A 14,903-nucleotide genomic window follows, 5' to 3' on the forward strand; every position below is an offset into this window, starting at 1 on the left:
AATATCGCCTCGGCTTTATTCGTCTGTCTTTTTTCCGCTTAACACAACCAGCCAGACGGCTACAGCTTACGTCACAGTGCAACCGCATAGCCGTTATACAACATCCTTGGGCACGTGCCATTGAAGGGAATTACCCATGAAAGTGGTCAGCCGCAGCGGCCGTGAAAGGGAATACATGATGTTCTCGCGATTTCCGGGCACACAACTATTCCACCGATCAAACTTTTTATAAATTATCACTTTTTATGAAAGACGAATCATAGAAATCGTTCTATGATTACTACCGAGACTACCGAGTCTATAAAAAAATAGATGTTAATAAGAAGAAAGGCGAATCATTAGAAAAATGCGAAATGCGTATTTCATTAGAAAAAGTCTGCGAAAATATTCTGCGAAGCACTGCTCTTGCTAGGGTCAGTTTTAGCAACTTTGGTAGGTTTGAACCCCATGAGCTCACCTACTTGTCTAGTTACGCCTAGATATAGCCTCTCCAGCTCTCAAGGCTATCAGTATAGGTAGGGAAAAAATCGATCTACATGAGATCTAAGAAGAGATAGATAACACATAAGCTATGTACGGGACGTGTATAATTTATATGACATTTCCGACAAGTCAACAGTTCTTTTGAAATGTAATTACTGTAGAGTGTCATTCGAACTAGTGACACGATTATTTTGACGTCTCATGTCAAAAGTATCACTGTCACCCGATTCTGTTATTGACGCTGTTGACATGGTTACAGACAGAGACAAGTTAACAGCTGATAAATGATAATGCATAAGTGCAATGTTCACTGGACGCAATAAATCATAATTATAACAAAACAATCGTTACTTTAATCATATTTGATATGTTTTAATCTATGTAAGGGGCTCTTCAACGTAAATTTCAAGACCTATGATTAACCTGATAGTTGATTAATGTCAATGAAACGAATGACAACACAGGAGATTAAAATTAGATACTGACCACAGCCACCCGGATAATTTGTTATTAGAACTACATAGAATGCTATCAAAATATGAATGTTATCCAACACAAGAGACACAGAACGCCGCCAAACTCAAATCAAGTATTTAAAACACGCGTATTCGCGTGTGATGATTTCCCTAGAATTCAAGGTTCGAAAATGAACGGAATTCGAATTATCTTAATTTTGTCATGGCAACTTTGATTTCAAGCCATTTTCCTGTTTATCTGTATAGCTACCTAAATGATTTAATTTGTATAAGTATTTAATTGAATCTATGTTGTATATTGTCTATATATATATATATGTATATATATTTAAAAGGTAGATTAAGATAAATATGAAAATTCTCGGAATTACATAAAAATAACAATTTTGTTTTTCCTTTGATGTATCCCCCGCCGGACGGATTCCTTTTGTTTGTTTTAAGTTTATTTTATACAAAGGTTTAGCTTGGGCACTAAGAAATCTGCCGGGTCAGCTAGTAAATTACAAAAGTGAATGTTCCAATCATTTTACTAAAAAAGACGTCCTAAGATCGCCGGAATTAAATATGTGTATTATATTCTTAGTACGACTTGCGAATAATAACGTGTTTTTATTTTAATACTATCTGAGTTCCGCGATGTTACCCGCAGTTATTATCGTACCGCGGGAGGCGCCGCGGGGCGAAGCTAGTCTAAAAAAAGTAGCCTAAGTTACTTATTATCATCAGCTACCTATCAATGAGTCTTGTCAAAATCGGTTCAACCGTTCCAGAGATTAGCCGGAACAAACAGACAGACAGACAAAAATTGTATAAAATGTTATTTTGGTGTATGTGTCATATATGTATTCATATACGTGTAGTAAAAAGCGGTTATTTCAATATTACAAACAGACACTCCAATTTTTTTTACATGTTAAGATAAATAAATATGTTTAAAAATGTGACTCGCACACATTATGTTTAATTTATTTTATTGTATTTCTCTGACCCGCGTTACGTCAGGACACGTTATCCTTATTATCGGTTCGAGGAGACGTACATTAAATGATATATTCAATGCAAATTTTACTTCCGTTCTCGATTGAATACAAAACGAGTCTTTTAACTTAATTTTAAAATTATAATGCTCCAAAACAACTTTCGATCTCTTAAATGCAACAACACAGATTACTTAACTAATCAACTCGTCATCTATATATTAATATTCAAATAATACATAACTAGTGTCTATACTAATATATAAATCTACAGTGGTTTTTACGGATGTTCCGTTATAACTACTGAACCATGTATCCGATTGACTTGTAACTTGGTATCCATGTAGAAAATACATGTACTTAATGGATAGTCTAATATTTATATGAGTGTTGGACTCCCTACACCAGTTGCGGGGGCGTTAATGATGATAATCTTTGTGGGGGTGGAAATAATAATGTTAATTTTTTTTTCTTCCGTAAATTGGTTGACGAGCTCACCGCCCACCTGGTGTTAAGTGGTTACTGGAGCCCATAGACATCTACAACGTAAATGCGCTACCCACCTTGAGATATAAGTTCTAAGGTCTCAGTGTAGTTACAACGGCCGCCTTACCGTTCAAGCCGAAACGCTATACTGCTTGACGGCAGAAATAGGCGGGGTGGTGGTATCTACCCGTGCGGACTCACAAGAGGTCCTACTAGCAGTAAAACCTGATATCTCAAGGTGGAATCCGTATCGTCATGTCTATGAGCTCCGATAACCGCTAACAAGCGTCGTATATGCCACGATTTCGTCCGCTAGCAAGCGCATAAAAACTCCCCAATTGTTGTGTAAAACAAAACGATTGTTTGCTTCAAACAATTCGGTGTAGTTGTTTTTCAAACAAAGTCTCATGCGATATGTATCGGAATAACAAAATGATTTAATAATAAACATTTTGTTAACCTTATAAGTTGTATTTCTCGACGGTAGCAAGAAAGCTAACAAACGCTAAGTAATTTTACTTTTTTTTTCCTGCCTAAACTGGCAGCTTTGAGAGGCTATGCCAGCGTAATCGAGTAAGTAGGTGAGCTCCTGGAGCTCTGACCTGTCGACGTTGCTACCACCAGGTCATCGTCCTCGCCGAACTCGAACGGAGGGTTCGGCGAGTAAATTAACCCGCAGACACAGCCCACTGAGTTTCTCGACGGATCTTGTCAGTGGATCGCGTTTCCGATGCGGTGGTAGATTCTGCGAAGCATTGCTCTTGCTAGGACCAGTGTTAGCAACACCTCCGGTTTGAGCCCCGTGAGCTCACCTATACGCTAGGGTGACGCTGATACAGCTTCTCAAGGCTATTAGCATAGGTAGTTGAGAACAAAAAAGTTGATAGCACTAGCCCTAACAAGAGCAGTGCTTCGCAGAATCTAACACCGGCAAGTAACTCAGTGGGCTGTGTCTGTGGGTTTTAATGTTACTGTTTTACTGAATGATACATTACGTAACAAACATGTACATATATTAACTTACGTTATTCCTATGCACATATAACGTATGTGATTCATTAACATATCGTAATTCGGTAACGGTCTCTATTCGATCAGTGTGGTTATTGCGAGTTTTTTAACGTTCTCGTTAGCGTAAAAGTTAACCTAATTGTGTATGCAGTTGGAACAGCGCCCCTAGCGGCAAACGTACGCAAACGATCCAATTCCATACAAATATGAGTTAACTCTTACGCTATCGAGAACGTTAAAAAACTCGCACTAAGCACGCTGAACAGCTAGTTTGACTATGCATTCGAATGCATACCTATGCAACGTACGACCTAAATAAACACACACTGAAGTTAAAAACGAAAGTATGTAAACGCTTCGCCATAATTTGTAGTAATGTCTTAATTCACGAGGCCATTTGGTCAGTGCAATGAATATGTACCTAATCTTTGATATTTTTGGGCGAAAACCCTATAGCTTTGACAATATCAGAGTCAATTCCTTCGCTATTTAAATTTGGTAAAAGATGTGTACATATACTTGTCGTCGTCAATAGCATAGGAGGAAATTTTAGCTCCTCAATTTGAATCAATACCCAATTAACTGCCCCACCGTTCTACATACGAGGAGCGTCTAATTAATTTTATTTATTTGAAACAGATACATACAAAAAGCTCTTCCGTAAACATTACCATTGAAACGCGCATTCACATCGCTACAGAGAATGTTGCCAAACTACCCGACGACACCGATTTAATGTTTTTCGCTCAAAATCTTAAATGAGATGACATAATCTGTAGACGCATTGCATCATTAACAAGATATACATTCGTCTCACTCACACTCGCTCTGGTCATAAGGGAAACGAATGAAACACTATGTTACATATAAAAACATGTAAATTTCTCACGTTCGATCTTAAAATTGTGAATTTTACGCGTTACATCATTACGTTAGAGATGAGCTCGTCTTGTGAAAGGAGTGTGGGAACTATTATTATTATTATCATTTGCATTTTACTATCTTATTTATTTATTTATTCGCGAAGAAGCGCACGTGACGCAGTCTGGCATTTGTTAGCCTCACCGAGAAAGGTTGAACTCTGTGATGCATTAACCTTTCTTCAATAAGAGCTATTGTTAATCGGACCAAATGACTGCTTTGTAGAAATAGGTAAGATAGTGATGTCTATACGTGCTGACTCAGAACACATATAAATTTTTGTATTGATTCTAATCGTTTAAAAATATTAACCCACTTCGTGCAGCAACGCGGCCCGCGACACTTACTTGTTTTCATCTTGGTTTACTCTTTTTATAAATTTGCCAAATAATACAGTCCACTCTTTTATTTTATATATCACCGGTGTACCCCAGAGCAAATCGTAACACCTTTTTACCAGCGCTTATTACTTATCTATACAGCGCTATCATAATTATTACTTGAAAAAGTACGCGCAACGCGACTAGACCAGCGTGCTCAGTGCGAGTTTTTTAACGTTCTCTATAGCGTAAAAGTTAACTCAAATTGGTATGCAGTTGGAACAGCGCCCCTAGGGGCAAACGTTCCAACTCCATAAAAAATTGAGTAAACTTTTACGTTATCGAGAACGTTAAAATACTCGCACTAAGCGCACAGGAGCGTCCTCCTGGATGACCACGTGACCTGGTGATACTGAAAAAGCCTCCGGGCCAAAACAACAAAAACGATTTGGAAGCGGCTGTAGAGGCAGGCCTACTTGAATAAAACACTTTTAGATTTGGAGCAAACATTTTAAGTATAAGTACAATTAGAAAAATTTTCATTCACTTAAGCATCGTTAGTTTGATAAGCTATAAAAGGGACGGGCGCGAGAGGTGTCAAAAGTATAAAAATATATTTACCATAGCGAATTGCGAAACTATTGCGCTGTATTAATAAAATTTTAAAAACTCATATCTTAAAACCGCGAAGCCATATCTAAAATAATAAAAAAAAAAATATAGCACAAATTTTAAAGGTATAATGGGATTAATACGATAAAGTGTTAGTGATTTAAACAGTGTTACCAGTGTTAAGAATGCTAAAATGTTGGAGTATTTAGCGTTCCTGCTCATCGGATTCTGGTTAGGTGTTGCCATATTCCTGTACATTTCCTGTTACTGGCTTGAGGAGATACTTGGTGAGTATTCGCTGTGGTTTCCCGATACTGAAATCCTAGAGATACTAATCCAGATACAATTTTTTTCACAATGGATTAACATCGTGTAATTCGAAATCAAAATGAAACCCGCAAGATTCTGTTTTTTTTTTGCCCTAATGGTAAGTGTTTACCGTTGGCCATGGACGTCAGCAATACTAGGAGTACAGTTCCTACCAAAGTGTAATTACCATACAATTGCGACATTATTAAGTATTAAGATATCGGCATTCACATTGTGGTCAATGGACCCCTATAACCACTCAACTTCAAGTGGGCCATGAGTTCGTTTACCCGGTTGAGCAATAAATAAATAGATGTCTAAACAGGTGAATCTATTCACAATAACTGCAAACACCGATATACTATGAGTGGTCGTTTCGCGTTAAAAACATAAACAAGTGTCTCGTAATAAACATATTTAAATTAATAATGCATTTTCTGTTCGGAACGATGACACTAAATAAAAGAAGTTACATGTTTTTATAAGAGTTGTTAGGCATCATGTTAATGATGGCAAAGCCTCAACCGTACAGGTTAGAGAAAAAAGATTGCAGACCCAACAAAAACACTGTTTAATTAAAGTCTACCCCAAAAATATGGAGGTTAGAGCCAAGCAACAGCACACTTTCAATGTATTAGCAATTTACCTTCAATAAGCGACCGATTAGACTGGCGCCACCATCGCAAGTGGTATAAATTCAAAGATAGCGCCAAAAGTTATTACATTAAAATTTTCAACTTAGCACCCTTCCTTTTCAACCGCCACATTCATGTTAATTCACTCTAACACTATTTATGTGGGTTTTTCAACAGTAATTTGCTGCTTCCAGTTGGAAACTTTTTCGATTTGTCCCCCCCTATTTAGGACATTTCTCGCTACCCATATCCTTCATACCGAAAGACAATATCCATAAATACTAGCCTAGACGTTGACTCTTCAGGTACCATGTTTATAGAGTACATATACACAAGTGCGTATTCATTAAACAACAAAATGATAAAACAAAAACGTATTTATGTCACGGATTGCTAGCGCACCTGCTTTTACTGTAAATGGCAAAGATCGGCCTTCTAAAGGACGACCAGTAGCGAATGCAAGTTCTTTGACGAATAATTCTACAAATAAAACCTATTTACATTATAAGTTCCTCCAACATTAATAAATTAAGGTTATAAATGTTATAAATTACTTTTTGGAATTAAAATTAATTATTATTTTCTTAAAGTAATTAGTATTAGTATTAGTAGTATTAACGTAAAAGTAAATTGTAAAGGTAACACGAGATAATTTACGAAATACATATACGTGAATATACATAAATATACGAAATAATTTTAAGTTTTATCTTTTTATCTCGTGATTACAATGATTCTCGCGGTGATGTTATTAAAATTTTCATTGAGTACAATCGAATAATTTTATTTTGACAATTCGAACAATCGGACATCTGTTTGAACGAAATTATAGATGAAAATTTAGAAATAATTAAAATCGCCTGGAAAATTATGTAGGAATCTACATTTACTCTTAATATGTTATTACATGTTCGTAATTGTGTTCTTGTTGTGTTAAACTTAGTACGCAGCCAGCCGCCATTACTTTTTACATTTGACATATTCGCGCTAATTTCGAACGCCATTACTACTTGTTACGTTTGACATATTCGCGCTCATTTCGAAATGCAAAGGCATTTGAGTTGCAAGTCCACTTTAAACACCAATTATAATTCCCATATACATAAAATATTATTTCTTGAGCCGATAATTAAAAGTGCTGACATTTTGCGAAATACAGAAGGCTGGTTTTATAACCTACGTTTAAACACTGTAAAATATGTCTGGTACTGCAATAATAAAATCGAATGTAGAATTTAGTAGTATGCGAAGAAAAATACTCCATACTTAGTATTATTCGAGAAACACCACGAATAAATAGCATATTATAGTCTATGCGTATTGAAAAAGCGAATATGCAGTTTAATGTTATATATAACCGAGTCAACACTGGTTTTCACTGGTGGTAGGACCTCTTGTGAGTCCGCGCGTGTGGGTATCACCACCCTGCCTATTTCTGCCGTGAAGCAGTAATGCGTTTCGGTTTGAAGGGTGGGGCAGCCGTTGTAACTATACGTGAGATCTTAGAACTTATATCTCAAGGTGGGTGGCGCATTTACGTTGTGGATGTCTATGGGCTCCAGTAACCACTTAACACCAGGTGGGTTGTGAGCTCGTCCAGCCATTTAAGCAAAAAAAAAATATTAATTTTAGTGCGTTAACGATTAATTTTGCAACATAATGTAATCTCTTGTTAAGGTCATAATGAATGAATCAATCCACGATTCAAGCAAACAGCCAACGATATTTCGCGAAAATTCACGATTTACTACATGAAACTACCACATTTGTACAATTTTCCTAATGTAGGTACTAAACACATAACCATACGGTCAAAGGTTGGCCTCGACACGAAAGAAAAAAAAAACAGACGGTTCAACAATAGAACGAAATTATTGGCTAATGACAAAATTACGTTTATCAAATTGTCTTCAAGATTAATGTTTTTACATCAATTTAAGTAAATTTAGACATGTGATGCAGAAGATGTTACACAAAAAATAACCCAAGCTTCGATTTACTCACATGACTATACGAACTCTCGCTCACTTGGTATCAAGTAGTTACTGCAGCCCATAGACATCAACAACGTAAACTGTTCTTACTGGTGGTAGGACCTCTTGTAATTCTGCGCGGGTAGGTACCACCACCCAGCCTATTTCTGCCGTGAAGCAGTAATGCGTTTCGGTTTGAAGGGTGGGGCAGCCGTTGTAACTATACTGAGAACTTAGAACTTATATGTCAAGGTGGTTGGCAACAGTTCCGTGGTAGATGTCTATGGGCTCCAGTAACCACTTAACACCAGATGGGCTGTGAGCTTGTCCACCCATCTAAGCAATAAAAATATTAAGAAATAAATGCTTAACAATGCAGTCCACCAGCAAGAATCAAATAAAATTTAACATGATACAACTTTAACAAATGTACCAACGACAGTCGAGAATCCATCACAGAAGTCGTACTCAAAGCCACTACTAACAACTCGCCGACCATACACCTATTTGTATGAAAGCACAATCATAGTTCTAATACACTCCAAGAACTTACGAATGCCTTCGAAGCCGAGCTGGTACATCATCATTCACGTAAAGAAAACTTCATAAGCAAATTTTCGCAATCTTTGGACTTTGCTCTGGCACAAAACCTGCGTTCATGACAGCATACGATATAAGTAATTTCATTGTTTGCAATGTGACTTGCACGTACTAACAGAGCTCTGTTTGTTTTGGCACGTTGTTGTATGTAAGCGGATGCTACACCTATTATGTTAATGTTATCTCGAACTTGGTATAACGTAATTGTAGTTAAAAAACAATATTTATTTTATTTTTGCACTGAAAACGCGCTTCCATCCCCGTTTGAAGAAGGATTGGAGGGTTCCGGCGCGACAAGAATGTCCTCCGAGAATGCAATGAAATCGTCGTGGCCTAAAGGTTAAGACGTCCGGTGCATTCGTGTTGAGCGATGCACCGGTGTTCGAATCCCAGGCGGGTACCAATTTTTGTAATGAAATACGTACTCAACAAATGTTCACGATTCACTTCCACGGTGAAGGAATAGCATCGTGTAATAAAAAATCAAAACCCACGAAAGTATAATTTGCGTAATTACTGGTGGTAGGACCCCTTGTGAGTCCGCACGGGTAGGTACCACCACCTTGCCTATTTCTAAATGCTATCGGTTTGAAATAAAACATCAAAAATATCTTAAATATCGGCTACAAAAAAGAAAGAAAGCATATTAACATACGCCAAGTTATTGAAGAACTTATCTCCTATCGTTCCCATAGTTTCCATTTAAAATAAATATTTAGTTTGCATTTTTATCCTTCTAACAAAAACTGAACTATTTCTTGCCATCAATGCTACTAGATGAAACTTTTGTTTTTTTTTTTTCATTTATTTATCCTAAAGATTTTAACGATAACATCTTATTCCCTTATCCTTTAGATCTACCATCACGCAACGCATCACCATCAAGTACGAGCAGTGGCCACCACTCAGGCGCGACCACCGCTCATGTCCAGCTCAAAAGACTGGTAGCGAGGGTGGTGGAAGAGGCTGCGGCTCTACCGGCCCTGACACGATATGCTTCAGAACCACCGCACAGTCCATCCGTTGAGTCTTCCACGTACGAAGACTTACTTGCCACAGCTATACTGAATAAGGTATGTAAAACTATTTACTCCTAACATTAACATTAATGAAAGAAAGAAAGAAAGAAATCATTTATTCGCTCAGCATAGTGAAAATGAGTAATTACAAAAGTTTAAAAAAAATTATTACATAAGTAAAAAGCAGCGTGTATGCTTTGTTATTCTATGCTATTATTTGACATGCGAATTTTAGTGCAGTGCAAGATATTATCTAATATATAAAATTCTCGTGTCACAATGTTAGTTACCATACTCCTTTTTTTTATGATTGAAGGATTACTGGTGGCCCGAAGGCCTTTCCAGTTTCACCAGGACAGGTGGGCGAGCAAAGGCTCAGCCAGGAGGGGTGGGATTTGCTTAACAGCTACCCGAGCGCCTCCGAAGGAGACCTAACAGCTCAAAAGCAGCTGCTTCGCGAATGAATCTACTACCGGATCGGAATCGCGACCCGCTGAGAAGATCCGGCGAGAAACTCAGCGAGCTGATTCATGGGTTAGGTTGCACGGCGAACTCTTTGTCGAGTTCGACGAGTACGGTTACCGGGGTCCCTAAGCCTGCTGCTGTTAGAGCTGAAGGCGTCTAGTGCAAAGGTTATTGGATCTGATAGATCCGTAAGGACGTGTCTAGGGCGTCGACGGTAACTGGCTCCTGCGTGATCAGGATTCGGGGAGTAGTCAGCGGCGGCAACGATAAGGCGATTATCATGACGCATAGCCTTATCAAAGTACCGTTCCGACGCTGACTTCATGTATTTCTGGATAGATTCGAGACCCAGGTCGTCGTGTAGGTCAACGTTCCTCACGAACCACGGAGCTCCGACGGCTAATCTGCAAAAGCGGGATTGTAGAGATTGGAGGGTGTCTATGTGTGTGCGAGCCGCGTGAGCTAACACCACACTCGCGTAAGTCATGACAGGCCTTATGCAAGTTTTGTAAAGTGTCACCTTGTTCCGAAGGGACATTTTACTCCGCTTACAGATCATGAGGTAGAGTCTACCGAGAATAAACGCGGCACGGTCACGGACTGATTTTATATGCGGGTGGAATGTCATCGATGCATCCAGGGTAACGCCCAGGTACTTGACCTTCCTGGCCCAGGGTATGGGTTGTCTAGAGAGTAATCGGGGGAGTGAGATTCCTCCTCCTAATCCGGGACCATACTCCTCTGAAACGGTTTAACCGATTTTTATGAGATTTTCTAAGCATGTTCAGTAGGTCTGGGAATCGGCTACTATCTATTTTTCATACCCCTAACTGATAAGAGTTGTCCACCTCTAACATTTATTATTTTTTGGACATATTTTTTTTTATTATAATAAGGCATGAATGAGATTTTGTTATTTTTATATTCCTTCATCGTTCACAGTGCTACATTCCTCTTTCACTCATTTACCACATCCTTACACTATTACAATAAGCTTTTTTTTCTACTCTAGAAATTCTCTAGAAATCTTAAATATGGCAAAACAACGTTGGCCGGGTCAGCTAGTGATATTATGTAATTTACCTTTCATTGATCCATAATTCAACAAATAATTAAAAAATCCATTTATTGTGGTCCCCCCGTTTTTTAAGGAAATTTTAATGCAGTTGAAACTTCCGCCACACGTCAACGGAGCGTGTGGTGCCTAATAAGCATCAGGTGTCGCCTCTGCTCATTTATGTACTCTGTATGTTCCAACAATTATGGCACCCGGTGTGCTCCTCAAAATCTGTATACATCATGAGAGGAATGCTCCTGTCCACCCTGAGACATGAAATCGCAAATGACTCGTTAGTGCAGTGGTTAACAACCCTGACTGTGGCGCCAAGGTTAGTGGGTTCGATTCTCACATCGGGCAAACATTCGTATGATGAACAGGTTCCTTTATTTATTTATTATCTACATTTGTATGTATTTTAACTTCTATAAGTATGTATATCAGTCTCTGGTATCCCCTAGCCCGGTGACGCTGATATAGTCTCTCCAGACCATCAGCAGAGGTAGAAGAAAAAAATGGTATCCATAACACAGGGAATCCTAGTTTGGGGCCGGATGACCGTGCGTGATTTGTTCCCAGTCATTTATTCTTTATTTATTTCTTTATTATAACGGCTGTTCTTTTGTATAAGTACGCAGGTGTACTTCCTAACAGGACGTGAGCACGCGCCGTCACAAGTCTCATATACATATGCCAATCTTATACTTTCTAGTTTCGTCTTCTATCATCAGATAGATGCGCATTTATTCACATAATATATACGTACTTTCGTTTTACATTATAATGAACTATGGAATATGTTATGCGATAAAAAGTCGCTTTGTTTAAAAATAATAATAACATAGAGATCGCCGTCAACACGTGACCAAGACCAAACCGTCTGTGTTCTTAGTGCTAGTTTTTTAACGTTCTCGATAGCGTGAAAGTTAACTCTAATTTGCATGCAGTTGGAACAGCGCCCCTAGCGGCAAACGTAGGCAAACGAGTTAACTTTTTCGATATCGAGAAAGTCAAAAACCTCGCACTAAGCACACTGGTCTGTGAAAACTGTGACAGCATTTGTTTGCACGAACGCGTTTTGTGACCAATAATAATTACTAGTACGTATTTTAACAAAACACGATACAAACCACAGTTCACGTGTCAAGGCAAAGCCAATTAAATTATTGTTTCATGTCTTGTCATTTAAAATAATTAGCATTGTAAAATTGTATAGTTAGATCATCATCATAAAAAAAAACAGATATTGTTGTAAAAGATAAAATAAAAACTTTTTGCTAAATACCAAATCTTCAATAGTGTACATAGAGCAAACAGTAAAAAAGTCAAAATGGTATTGAAGGCGTAGAACTGATGTAATTATTTTACAAGTTCAGGAATATTGATGGGATAAAGACGCTTATGATATTGTCGAAAAACTTATCTACCTACCAGTGGTGGCCTCATCAGAAGATCTTCAGCCCCAAGGTTGGCTAGACAAGCAAACAAACAGACAAAAACGTGTGTTTGGGTTTCGGTAAAGCGTAAATAATCATTCAAACTTGAAAAGGCCCGAGCGTCCTTCTTCGAATGTTCAAATGTCCTTCTTCAAACAAGTTCATTCAAATTATTTTACTCAAACAAGTTGCAAAACCAGTTGCAGTTAAGAACGCAGTGTATTAAAATAAAGAGTATTGATGTGAAGCCCTATAACGTCCACATTATAGTCTGGAGTTTGCCCTTAAAGGTTTAAGGGCTGTCACGTACATACAAAAAAAAACTTCCAAAATACTAGGTAATTTTTTTAACACTAAAATAAATATATCGAACAAAATTATCCTATTACATATTTTCGATGAGCCTCGTTTTAAAAAAGACATGTAAAACACAAACGAGATAGATAAGTTACTTCTAGAATTTGAAATGCCCGACAAAATGTTTTTCATTATTAACAATTTTACTACATCTTTGACAAATAAAAGGTTGTTTGTCTGTTCAGTTTCGCATGCTACATCAGTTTATAAAGAGATTCACATCTCTACAATACAAAAGTACTCTAAGCTTTTAACTATAAAAAAATAGGATTTATACTTTATGATTATGCATAAGCATAGGAATTGCCTACAGACTTCCAACTATTAAAATTTTGAGTAGTAGCGCATACTATAAATCCAGTCTAGTATAATAATATCTCTGGCCCGGAACAGATAGGCGTTCCTATGAAAAAGCGGGACAACTATTATAGAATACCATTTAAACTTTGACCTCGTGTCTGAATTTAGATGATGTTTTTTTTATTGTATAGTTGGGTGGACGAGCTCATAGCCCACCTAGTGTTAAGTGGTTATAGCCCATAGACATACAGCGTAAATGCCACCACCCACCTTTAGTGATGAGTTCTGAGGTCTCAATATAGTTACGGCTGCCCCGCCCCTCAAACCGAAACGCATTACTGCTTCACGGCAAAAATAGGCAGGGTGGTGGTACTTACTCGTGCGGACTCACAAGAGGTCCTACCACCAGTAACTAGAACCCATGACCACGTTCCACAACTAGTAAGATAGAGACTAGGGGAACTAAAAAATTTTTACGTACTTCCTAATTCCTCATAGAAGTAAATTAAAGAAATGGAGCTTCAGATAACAACGCCCGATCGTAGTGGGTTTTCACCACTTCGGCGGCTGAGAATACTATAAATAATACATATAAATTAGTTATAGATAAGCAACTGAAGCACTCAACAACAATGTTCACGGGCTTCGGCCACTAGATGGCGTCGCTTCGATTAGTTCTCATTGCTCCTGTAGATGGCAGTAGTATATCTATCTATCTTATATTTTATTTTTAATGAAGCATTTTGTACATTTTCAGAAACCACAAAGACTTGTATGATTTATTAGTTTTTCATTTTCTGCGTTTAGTTGTACAGTAATTAAATGCCTTAACTTTAACAACATATAAGTTTAGGGGTATGCGCTACAAAATGTCGCTAGTTTCCATACAAACAAAATATTTGTCTTGAAGTATCGCAGTTTCAGGACCCCAGAGAATACATCATTTCTATTATCTACAGCACGATCTTATATCTCGAGACACAAACTAAAAAGAAACTAGTACATCAATCTAACCTTTCACTACGTACCGATAACATATCACGTATCACGCAAGATTACGCATTATCGATATTTTATTCCAACACCCGTGATACAAATGATACGACACTCTTTGAAGAAATGGTAAGAATTATTATTTTTATTATCGGTTATAATTAAAAAAAAAAATATGTGTACTTGTTTAGGTACATACGAATTATAGTACCGGGTAGTCGGACGTAGATAAGGCAGTGATGTGACCGTGTGTGTTTTCGTTAGTAAAATGTTTTTATATTTAAGTTTATTGTCAGTGATTAGTTTGTACGTTATAGCTGGATTATTGTGGGTAAGATTCTGATTCTTCTATTTAGTCTATGGTCTATGGGCGATAGTTGAAATAAATAATTACAATTTATTATGACTAATTCGTGACAAAAAATATGATCTATGCCATTTTTTTTTAAAACAAAATCGCCTTACTACCCCTC

General features: G+C 37.5%; 1 protein-coding gene across 16 annotated transcripts in view; it reads left to right on the forward strand.

The window, feature by feature from the left end:
* LOC101745080 (uncharacterized) overlaps nucleotides 1–14,903 on the forward strand; it is a 114,572-nt gene that overhangs the window by 84,792 nt on the left and 14,877 nt on the right. For 4 of the 16 annotated variants that reach the window (XM_012690412.4, XM_062668523.1, XM_062668520.1 and 1 more), the window contains exons 2-3: nucleotides 5,412–5,573; nucleotides 9,659–9,876. In XM_012690412.4, the coding sequence (XP_012545866.1) occupies nucleotides 5,480–5,573; nucleotides 9,659–9,876 (312 nt within the window). In that variant the 5' untranslated portion in view covers nucleotides 5,412–5,479. Of the gene's footprint in view, nucleotides 1–5,300; nucleotides 5,574–9,658; nucleotides 9,877–14,550; nucleotides 14,762–14,903 lie in introns of those variants that run through there. The other 12 variants (XM_012690409.3, XM_062668514.1, XM_062668515.1 and 9 more) reach the window with 5 other exon arrangements.

Source organism: Bombyx mori, chromosome 5, assembly GCF_030269925.1.
Source record: "Bombyx mori chromosome 5, ASM3026992v2".
Classification (NCBI taxonomy): Eukaryota; Metazoa; Arthropoda; class Insecta; order Lepidoptera; family Bombycidae; genus Bombyx; species Bombyx mori.